At 40.2% G+C, this 12,355-nt stretch overlaps 1 protein-coding gene across 1 annotated transcript in view; it reads right to left on the reverse strand.

Annotated features, from left to right (window-relative positions):
* The window catches only part of LOC111974661 (glutamate receptor ionotropic, delta-2-like), a 741,584-nt gene that overhangs the window by 223,901 nt on the left and 505,328 nt on the right, over positions 1-12,355 (reverse strand). Inside the window, 1 exon segment of the mRNA XM_024002565.2 lies at positions 3,709-3,716. Within this exon segment, the coding sequence (XP_023858333.1) occupies positions 3,709-3,716 (8 nt within the window).

Genomic DNA, 12,355 nt, shown 5'->3' on the forward strand with positions numbered 1-12,355 from the left:
TTTATTATTACTTTTTATTTTAGTCAACAAGGTAAATATTTTCTTCTTCTTGAACTGCACTGTTGGTTAAGGGCTTTTAAGTAAGCATTTCACGGTAAAGTCTACACTTGTTGTATTCGGTGCATATGACAAATAAAGTTTGATTTGAAATGAGATTTTGAACTATTCTGTGTCTGTCCCCAAAGCCTACATAGTTTCTATAGAACTATGATATAAAACAGGATTTTTTTATTTGTTTTTTTGAATTAATACTAAATCACATGTCAAACTCATTCCACGGAGGGACGACTGTCTGAGGGTTTTCGCTCCTTCCCTGTACTTGATTGATGAATTAAGGTCACTAATTAGTAAGGATCTCCCCTCACCTGGTTGTCTAGGTCTTAAATGAAGACAAAAACCAAAAACCAGCAGACACTAGGCCTTCTACGGAATGAGTTTGACACCCTGCTCTAAATAGAAAGTAACAACGAGAACGAGCAATACATTGAACAGTCACAAATCATCTAAAAATAATATTTAAACAATTATTTTAAGAGATGATTTGTGCAAAACTCTTAATACATGCAAACGGGTGGGGATTAACTTAAAACTCTACTATTTCAGTCACTCCTTGTCCAAAGACTGCTTTAAAAGTAAGGAAACAAACATTTAAATGTATACAGTCATGCGTGCAAACATCCTTCATATGGGTGGCCCACAATTCTGCCGTTGCGGAATGTTTTGTTGTTTTGGTTGTGTTTCAGATAATTTTGTGCCCAATTGAAATTAATGGTAAATAATGTATTATGCCATTTTGAAGTGACTTTTACTGTAAATAACAATGGAGTATGTTTCTTAGCACTTTTAATGTGGATGATAATTACAGATAATCATGAATGAATCGTGAATAATGATAAGTGAGAAAGTTACAGAGGCATAAATATCATAACTGTTCAAAAAATACTAACCACCCCTGTTATTGTAATGGTGAGAGGTTAAAATGTCTTGGGGATATGATGTGTGCATCTGTAACTTTCTCACGCATCATTATTCACTATTCAAATAGCCACCCCAGTCATAGACTGTTCTCTCTACTACCGCATGGCAAGCGGTACCGGAGTGCCAAGTCTAGGACAAAAAGGCTTCTCAACAGTTTTTACCCCCAAGCCATAAGACTTCTGAAATATTTACCCGGACAATTTGCATTGTGTGCCCCCCCCAACCCCTCTTTTACGCTGCTGCTACTCTCTGTTTATCTTATATGCATAGTCACTTTAACTATACATCCATGTACATACTAACTCAATTGGCCCGACCAACCAGTGCTCCCGCACATTGGCTAACTGGGCTATCTGCATTGTGTCCCACCTCCCGCCAACCCCTCCTTTTACGCTACTGCTACTCTCTGTTTATCATATATGCATAGACACCTTAACCATACCTACATGTACATACTACCTCAATTAGCTTGACTAACCGGTGCCTGTATATAGCCTCGCTACAGTATAAACAATGGCTTGCGAAAGTATTCACCCATCCTTGGCATTTTTCCTATTTCTTTGCCTTACAACCTGGAATTAAAATAGATTTTTTTTGTGGGTATGTATAATTTGATTTCCACAACATGCTTACCACTTTGAGGATGGAACATATTTTTTCTTGTGAAACAAACAAGAAATAAGACAAAAAAATAGAAAACTTGAGCGTGGATAACTATTCACCCCCCAAAAGTCAATACTTTGTAGATCCACCTTATGCAGCAATTACAGCTGCAAGTCTCTTGGGGTATGTATCTATAAGCTTGGCACATCTAGCCACTTGGATTTTTGCTCATTCTTCAAGGCAAAATTGCTCCAGCTCCTTCAAATTGGATGGGTTTCGCTGGTGTACAGCAATATTTAGGGTATACCACAGATGCTCAATTGAGGTCTGGACTTTGACTAGGCCATTCCAAGACATTTAAATGTTTCCCCTTAAACCACTCAAGTGTTGCTTAAGCAGTATGCTTAGGGTCATTGTCCTGCTGGAAGGTGAACCTCTGTCCCAGTCTCAAATCTCTGGAAGACTGAAACAGGTTTCCCTCAAGATTGTCACTGTATTTAGCGCCCTCCATCATTCCTTCAATTCTGACCAGTTTCCCAGTCCCTGCCGATGAAAAACATGATGCTGCCACCACCATGCTTTACTGTGGGCATGTTGTTCTCGGGGTGATGAAAGTTGTTGTGTTTGCGCCAGACATAGGGTTTTCCTTGATAGCCAAAAAGCTCAATTTTAGTCTCATTGTCACGATCGTGTGGAGGAGAGACGGACCAAAATGCAGCATGTGGAAAATAAGCCATCTTCTTTTATTTTACTACGAAGATGAACATGAAACGAAACACTTATACAAACTATACAAAAACAACAAACGACCGTGAAGCTATAAACGTAGTGCACACACACACAGGCTACAAACGTTCAACATAGACAATTCCCCACAAACAGCTAAAGCCTATGGTTGCCTTAAATATGGCTCCCAATCAGAGACAACAATAACCAGCTGTCTCTAATTGAGACCCAATTCAGGCAACCATAGACTTTCCTAGATACCTACACTCAACCATAGACACAGCTAGACTACTATACTAAACATAAACCCAACTACTCTAATAAACCCCCTAAAACTTACAACCACCCTAGACACTACAAAAACCACATACATTCCCCATGTCACACCCTGACCTAACCAAAATAATTAAGAAAACAAAGAATACTAAGGCCAGGGCGTGACACTCATCTGACGAGAGTACCTTCTTCCATATGATTGGGGAGTCTCCCACATGCCTTTTGGCGAACACCAAACGTGTTTGCTTATTTTTTTCTTTAAGCAATGGCTTTTTTCTGGCCACTCTTCCACAAAGCCCAGCTCTTTGGACTGTACGGTTCCATGGACAAATACTCCAATCTCCGCTGTGGAGCTTTGCAGCTCCTTCAAGGTTATCTTTGGTCTCTTTGTTGCCTCTCTGATTAATGCCCTCCTTGCCTGGTCTGTGAGTTTTGGTGGGCGGCACTCTCTTGGTAGGTTTGTTGTGGTGCCATATTCTTTCAATTTTTTAATAATGGATTTAATGGTGCTCCGTGGGATATTCAAAGTTTCAGATATTTTTTTATAACCCAACCCTGATCTGTACTTCTCCACAACTTTGTCCCTGACCTGTTTGGAGAGCTCCTTGGTCTTCATGGTGCTGCTTGCTTGGTGGTGCCCCTTGCTTAGTGGTGTTGCAGACGCTGGGGCCTTTCCAAACAGGTGTATATATGCTGAGATCATGTGACAGATCATGTGACACTTAGATTGCACACAGGTGGACTTTATTTAACTAATTATGTGACTTCTGAAGGTAATTGGTTGCAGCAGATCTTATTTAGGGGCATAATAGCAAAGGGGGTGAATACATACAGTTGAAGTCGGAAGTTTACATACACCTTAATCAAATACATTTAAACTCAGTTTTTCACAATTCCTGACATTTAATCCAAGTAAAAATCCCCTGTTTTAGGGCAGTTAGGATCACCACTTTATTTTAAGAATGTCAAATAACAGAATAATAGTAGAGGGAATGATTTATTTCAGCTTTTATTTCTTTCATCACATTCCCAGTGGGTCAGAAGTTTACATACACTCAATTAGTATTTGGTAGCATTGCCTTTAAATTATTTAACTTGGGTCAAACGTTTTGGGTAGCCTTCCACAAGCTTCCCTCAATAAGTTGGGTGAATTTTGGCCCATTCCTCCTGACAGAGCAGGAGTAACTGAGTCAGGTTTGTAGGCCTCCTTGCTCACACACACGTTTTCAATTCTGTCCACATATTTTCTATAGGATTGAGGTCAGGGCTTTGTGGTGGCCACTCCAATACCTTGACTTTGTTGTCGTTAAGCTATTATGCCACAACTTTGGAAGTATGCTTGGGGTCATTGTCCATTTGGAAGACCCATTTGCGACCAAGCTTTAACTTCCTGACAGATGTCTTGAGAGGTTGCTTCAATATATCCACATCATTTTCCTTTCCTCATGCTGCCATCTATTTTGTGAAGTGCACCAGTCCCTCCTGCAGCAAAGCACCCCCACAGCACGGTTGGGATGGTGTTCTTCGGCTTGCAAGCCTCCCCCTTTTTCCTCCAAACATAACGGTGGTCATTATGGCCAAACAGTTCAATTTTCATTTCATCAGACCATCGGACATTTCTCCAAAAAGTACGATCTTTGTCCCCATGTGAAGTTGCGAACCGTAGTCGGGCATTTTTATTGTGGTTTTGGAGCAGTGGCTCCTTCTTGGCTGAGCGGCCTTTCAGGTTATGTCGATATAGGACTCGTTTTTACTATGTATATAGATACTTTTGTACCTGTTTCCTCCAGCATCTAGGTCCTTTGCTGTTGTTCTGGGATTCATTTGCAATTTTCTCACCAAAGTACGTTAATCTCTAAGAGACAGAATGAGTCTCCTTTCTGAGCGGTATGACGGCTGCGTGGTCCCATGATGTTTATACCTGCGTACTATTGTTTGTACAGATGAACGTCGTACCTTCAGGCATTTGGAAATTGCTCCCAAGGATGACCCAGACTTGTGGAGGTCTACAATTTTCTGAAGTCTTGGCTGATTTCTTTTGATTTTCCCATGATGTCAAGCAAAGAGGCACTGAGTTTGAAGGTAGGCTTTGAAATACATCCACAGGTACACCTCCAATTGACTCAAATGATGTCAATTAGCCTATCAGAAGCTTCTAAAGCCATGACATCATTTTCTGGAATTTTCCAAGTTGTTTAAAGGCACATTCAACTTAGTGTATGTAAACTTCTGACCCACTGGAATTGTGATACAGTGAATTATAAGTGAAATAATCTGTCTGTAAATCATTGTTGGAAAAATTACTTGTGTCATGCACAAAGTATATGTCCTAACCGACTTGCCAAAACTATAGTTTGTTAACAAGAAATTTGTGGAGTGGTTGAAAATCAAGCTTTAATGACTCCAACCTAAGTATATGTAAACTTCCGACTTCAACTGTATGTATATTATAGATTTGTTTTTTTAGAATTTGTATTGTTTTTATTTTACTTGGTCCCCACACCCCCTCAATGGTCATGATGCTCCCCCTATGGTCATGCTTCTCCCCCAATGGTCATTCCCCAATACCCCCTAAACAGTCTTTACTCTGCCTCCACCCAAATGGACATTTAATTATTCATCACTGCTACAGATCTGATGTATGTTGTGCTATTTATATTTATATTTATAGATAATTGTATTTCACGCTACCCCTGTAATCACACCTGCAACTGTGTATGTGTGACTAAGTAGCCTAGTGGTTAGAGCGTTGGACTAGGAACCGAAAGTTTGCAAGATTGAATCCCCGAGCTGACAAGGTATAAATCTGTCGTTCTCCCCATGAACAAGGCAGGCACTGTTCCTAGGCCATCATTGAAAATAAGAATTTGTTCTTAACTGACTTGCCTAGTTAAATAAAGGTTTGAAAAAAGCACTCAATCTTTAGGTCTGCGGATCAGTTTTATATACTGTATATTTTTCGGAGCTCAACTTACTGTTGAGAGTTAGAATAGCAGAATACACAAGGTGCAATTTTTAAATTTTGTTGTGCATCAGTAGTTTTTCTCTTGTTATGTCAGTCACTGACAGTCACTCAATTAGCCATGTCAGCTAACATTTTTAAGATTGGTAAGTTAGTCTAGCGTCCAGCTATCTAAACTTGTCATAAGCATGGTGGATTTTACCAACCGAGGGGCATTGGCCATCAGACATCTTATTAAAAACTGCAAACATTTGTCTCCACCCAATCGCAAAATGTGTAGAATTGCAGATAATTAGCTGTAAAATTGCTAAATCTTTTCTCCCCACCATGGCAAAATGTGGAGCAAATTTGCCACTCGAAGACCCACGAGCCACAGCGGCCACTCATGATGAGTTCTGATTTTTTGTGGCCCCCCCAACCCCATCAGAGTTGCACATCCGTGATCCATTTCAAACGTTTGTTTGAGACTGTCAGAGATGCGTGTGCTTGTATTCATGTTATTTGTTTTGGTTTGGTTCTATCAGTGCGCTATGTTGCCGCATTACCAGTCCCTGATGGGGATTGACTCATTTGTTTGACACCAGGTGACAGAATGGCCATGTGGTGACATGGGGCAATGTGGGGCATCCCATCGTCTCCTCTTGGCCAAAGGTTACCTGAGAATGAGAGCGAGGGCTGCCGACCGCATCACATCAGATCTCCACTGTTGTTGTCCCCTAGTACCAATAGCCCTTTGGTCAGCAGCGTTAGCCTAGCACACAGCATAGTGGGACTGACAGACTCCTCAACTCACAGGGACAACAACGCTCCACAAAGTCTTACACCTGTCTTTGAATCTCTGCCCAACAGGCAAACCTGTTTGAAATGGAAACATTATGGCAATATTACAACCTGTTTAGAGCCAGCACACGTTGTAATCTGGTTGCAATGACGTCAGTACTGTACAACCAGTTTCGTCCACCGGGTAAGAATCTCCATTTTGTCTCTATTTGTCAGATAAAGCCCTTGTTGAATACAACACATTGATGAAGATTTCATAATAGTCAGCTGGGGCTTTAGTAGAACAGATGGACTGTCTTAGCCAGCCTATTAGTATGAAAATTCATATAAACACTGTGATCTGACTTAACCAACAGAGACATAGGCTACGTCCCAAATGGGCAAAGTACTGTAGCTCAATATACAGGGAACAGGGTGCTATTTGAGACACATACAGTACTTAGACCTAGCCATGACCCCGTCTCAACACAACATGACCCCGTCTCAACACAGCAGAATAATGACCTAGACATGACCCCGTCTCAACACAGCCAGAATAATGGCCTAGCCATGACACCGTCTCAACACAGCAGAATAATGACCTAGACATGACCCCTCTCAACACAACATGACCCCGTCTCAACCAACATTGACCGTCTCAACACAGCATTATAATGACCTAAGCCATGACCCCGTCTCAACACATCAGAATAATGACCTAGCCATGACCCCGTCTTCAACACAGTAAAATAATGACCTAGCCACGACCCCGTCTCAACACAGCATAGGACTAGTCATGCCAAATGACTTTAGGTAAATGAGGCTTATGATTGAACTGCAACATGTCAAGAGAGAGCAATGCAATTGGGTGACCCGATTGACTCGAACATTAATAAGGTCGTGACATATGAACTCGGACATATGACTTGGAACATTAATAAGGCGTGACATATGAACTCGGACATATGACTTGGAACATTAATAAGGTCTGACATATGAACTCGGACATATGACTTGGAACATGTATAAGGTTGTGACATATGAATCGGACATATGACTGGAACATGTATAAGGTTTGACATATGACTTGGAACATGTATAAGGTTGTGACATATGAACTCGGACATATGACTTGGAACATTAATAAGGTCGTGACATATGAACTCGGACATATGACTTGGAACATTAATAAGGTCGTGACATATGAACTCGGACATATGACTTGGAACATTAATAAGGTCGTGACATATGAACTCGGACATATGACTTGGAACATTAATAAGGTCGTGACATATGAACTCGGACATATGACTTGGAACATGTATAAGGTTGTGACATATGAACTCGGACATATGACTTGGAACATTAATAAGGTTGTGACATATGAACTCGGACATATGACTTGGAACATGTATAAGGTTGTGACATATGACTTGGAACATGTATAAGGTTGTGACATATGAACTCGGACATATGACTTGGAACATTAATAAGGTCGTGACATATGAACTCGACATATGACTTGGAACATTAATAAGGTCGTGACATATGAACTCGGACATATGACTTGGAACATGAATAAGTCGTGACATATGAACTCAACATATGACTTGGAACATTAATAAGGTCGTGACATATGAACTCAGACATATAACTTGGAACATTAATAAGGTTGTGACATATGAACTCAGACATATGACTGGAACATTAATAAGGTCGTGACATATGACTTGGAACATGTATAAGGTCGTGACATATGACTTGGAACATGTATAAGGTCGTGAAATGACTTGGAACATGAATAAGGTCGTGACATATGAACTCAGACATATGACTTGAACATAAAGGTCGTGACATATGAACTCAGACATATAACTTGGAACATTAATAAGGTTGTGACATATGAACTCAGACATATGACTTGGAACATTAATAAGGTCGTGACATATGACTTGGAACATGTATAAGGTCGTGACATATGACTTGGAACATGAATAAGTCGTGACATATGAACTCAGACATATGACTTGGAACATAATAAGGTCGTGACATATGAACTCAGACATATAACTTGGAACATTAATAAGGTTGTGACATATGAACTCAGACATATGACTTGGAACATTAATAAGTCGTGACATATGACTTGGAACATGTATAAGGTCGTGACATATGACTTGGAACATGTATAAGGTCGTGACATATGACTTGGAACATTAATAAGGTCGTGACATATGACTTGGAACATGTATAAGGTCGTGACATATGACTTGGAACATGTATAAGGTCGTGACATATGACTTGGAACATGTATAAGGCGTGACATATGACTTGAACATGTATAAGGTCGTGACATATGACTTGGAACATGTAATAAGGTCGTGACATATGACTTGGAACATTAATAAGTCGTGACATATGACTTGGAACATGTATAAGGTCGTGACATATGACTTGGAACATGTATAAGGTCGTGACATATGACTTGAACATGATAAGGTCGTGACATATGACTTGGAACATGTATAAGGTCGTGACATATGACTTGAACATGTATAAGGTCGTGACATATGACTTGGAACATTTGTAACGTTGTGACATATGAACTCAGACATATGACTTCAAACTGTGGCTTTGTACGGTAAAAATCTCGCCTCCATTTCCAAATATTTATCATTCCACACTTGATAATAGTGCTAACTGGCACAAAGAAGTGATATTGAAAAGAGAACAGAATGCAGTGTCTGGTAGGAGCTACACAAAAGGAGAGAATAGGTGGATAGCAAAGAACACAAAGACACCGAGAACGACTTCAGCCAAAAAGGTCTCCTCCTCCTCCGCCACTCTTTAACAATGCTACAATATCACAATGGCCTAAAGAAAATAGGTTGCCTTCCAAAAGGAACCCTAATCCCTATATAGTGTACTACTTTTGACCAGAGCCCTATGTGCCTCCCTATTGGCCCAGGTCATAAGTAGTGCATTATATAGGGAAACAAGGGCGATTAGGAACGCACCCATGCTCTGCTTGACCAGGGAATATTTAGGTAGGCTAACGCCTCCAATGAGCAGCGCCTGACATCTAACACATCTGCTATCTACTGGGAGTTGCCCAGGAGATGTGCAAAGCGAGAATATGTGAAGCAAGAGAAATCAATGAGTCTCACTCCCCTGCCTCCCCTAAAGGCAAAGACAGCTTCTAAAAAAGAACATCTGAATCTACCTAATGGAACGGAAAATTGGGGGAAATGGGAATCTCTACCCCTGGGGGATGTCCTCTCCTTTCCACTGTTTAGTTTTCCCGACATATTTAACACAGTCTTACAGGAATATCATTTAGATGGAAGGAATTAATCCCATTCTGTTCCAAAGGTTGTTGCTCCCATATTTTGTACCACAAATAGACATTGATACCTTCTTTTGATACACCATTTTGTATTTCATTGTCCATTGGTAGAGTTGTCTCTAGTGTTCATGTAGCTGGGTCAAAAACCAACAACATTTTGGCTCAAGATTTTTATTTGACAACTAGAGTAATTTACACAACAATATATGTTGTGCAAGAAATTATGGGAGACTCCTCATGCAATCACATTTCATTTTGATTATGTAGTTCTGTCTTGCCTTGAGTATTGCCTACTTGAAATTTCACAGCAGATTAACACATTCCGTTTGCAATGTGAAATGACTTGATAACCTGTTTCCAATAAATGTGAAACGTATTTAGAAACTAAAATTGTACCCCAAGCTAGATTTCAGTTGTAAATGAAAGTAAGAACAACATTTTTAACATGTTACAATAAAATGTATTATTGTGTAATTCCAACACGTTTTTATTAACATGTACATGTCCAGTAGGATTAGTCTTTCCTGTCCTTCAACTACATGTTCAGTAGGATTAGAGTCTTTCCTGTCCTTCATGTACATGTCCAGTAGGATTAGTCTTTCCTGTCCTTCAACTACATGTTCAGTAGGATTAGTCTTTCCTGTCCTTCAAGTACATGTTCAGTAGGATTAGTCTTTCCTGTCCTTCAAGTACATGTTCAGTAGGATTAGTCTTTCCTGTCCTTCAACTACATGTTCAGTAGGATTAGTCTTTCCTGTCCTTCAACTACATGTTCAGTAGGATTAGTCTTTCCTGTCCTTCAAGTACATGTTCAGTAGGATTAGTCTTTCCTGTCCTTCAAGTACATGTTCAGTAGGATTAGTCTTTCCTGTCCTTCATGTACATGTCCAGTAGGATTAGTCTTTCCTGTCCTTCAACTACATGTTCAGTAGGATTAGTCTTTCCTGTCCTTCAACTACATGTTCAGTAGGATTAGTCTTTCCTGTCCTTCATGTACATGTCCAGTAGGATTAGTCTTTCCTGTCCTTCAAGTACATGTTCAGTAGGATTAGTCTTTCCTGTCCTTCAAGTACATGTCCAGTAGGATTAGTCTTTCCTGTCCTCATGTACATGTCCAGTAGGATTAGTTTTTCCTGTCCTTCAACTACATGTTCAGTAGGATTAGTCTTTCCTGTCCTTCATGTACATGTCCAGTAGGATTAGTCTTTCCTGTCCTTCATGTACATGTCCAGTAGGATTAGTCTTTCCTGTCCTTCAACTACATGTTCAGTAGGATTAGTCTTTCCTGTCCTTCAAGTACATGTCCAGTAGGATAGTCTTTCCTGTCCTTCAAGTACATGTCCAGTAGGATTAGTCTTTCTGTCCTTCAAGTACATGTCAGTAGGATTAGTCTTTCCTGTCCTTCAAGTACATGTTCAGTGAGATTAGTCTTTCCTGTCCTTCAAGTACATGTCAGTAGGATTAGTCTTTCCTGTCCTTCAAGTACATGTTCAGGAATTAGTCTTTCCTGTCCTTCAAGTACATGGTCAGTAGGATTAGTCTTTCCTGTCCTCAAGTACACGAGACAGTGTGATAGACCAGGTAGGCATCTCTGTCCTTCAAGTACACGAGACAGTGTGATAGACCAGGTAGGCATTTCTCTGTCCTTCAAGTACACGAGACAGTGTGATAGACCAGGTAGGCATCTCTGTCCTTCAAGTACACGAGACAGTGTGATAGACCAGGTAGGCATCTCTGTACTACATGTTTATAGGTATAAACATACCTGACATTAGGATTGTTATGAATGTTCTTTTATTAAGAGCAGGTGTCAACCATAGACATAAAATGCCATTCTAGTTGAGAATGGTTTCAACATACATACAAGCCACTCTCCTCTGGGCGTGATCAGCTGAAACGTAACTGCTCTTTGATTAGAGGGTACGTACAATAAGATACACAACCTGACACTCATACAAACTGACATTCAAATGTCATACAGTGTTACATGGTTAATATGTTCTATTTTTTTTACCGTGTCAAGGGTAACAGATGAAATTCAATCTGTTCTATCAGTCCAAACATATAATGAAAGGTTTTATATCTGTTACCATGGCAGTGTAATGCCTGTGTCAGAATAGGAAGGGTGACCCCACTCTGGTGGATATTTTAGTATGAATGAAATGCTATTCATTTAGTGGGTTAACATTCCCACTGACACTCACTTGATATCGTTCCCCGGGCTTGCCTTGCTTGCTTTGCCTTTGTCCCTCCCTATATCTAAAGTATAGGACATCTATATCACCCCCTCACCCTCTCTCTCTCTCTCTCTCTCTCTCTCTCTCTCTCTCTCTCTCTCTCTCTCTCTCAGTGGGTTCCACATCACTGGGAACACTATTAGATCCAACCTAACTGTGACCCTCTTTAACGGCCACACATTGTAAATATAAATCTATTTTATTTCCCAGCAGAAATGACTTAAGGTCCCACGAAGCAATTACCCAGCAGACAGTGCGTCTGTCATCTATTCTGCTGGCCAATGGAGCTTTTAGATTGTTGATGTATAGAGTGGTAAGCTGCATGTAGCCATCTGAATTAATGGAGTGGAAAACTAATTATTGCACAGAGGTAATAATAATTATGATAGATTGCCTAAGTCCAACTATTATCAACATAGAGACAACTGTATGTGTGTGTGTGTGTGTGTGTGTGCGTGTCTGTGTGTG

Source organism: Salvelinus sp. IW2-2015, linkage group LG15 (genome assembly GCF_002910315.2).
Source record: "Salvelinus sp. IW2-2015 linkage group LG15, ASM291031v2, whole genome shotgun sequence".
Taxonomy (NCBI): domain Eukaryota; kingdom Metazoa; phylum Chordata; class Actinopteri; order Salmoniformes; family Salmonidae; genus Salvelinus; species Salvelinus sp. IW2-2015.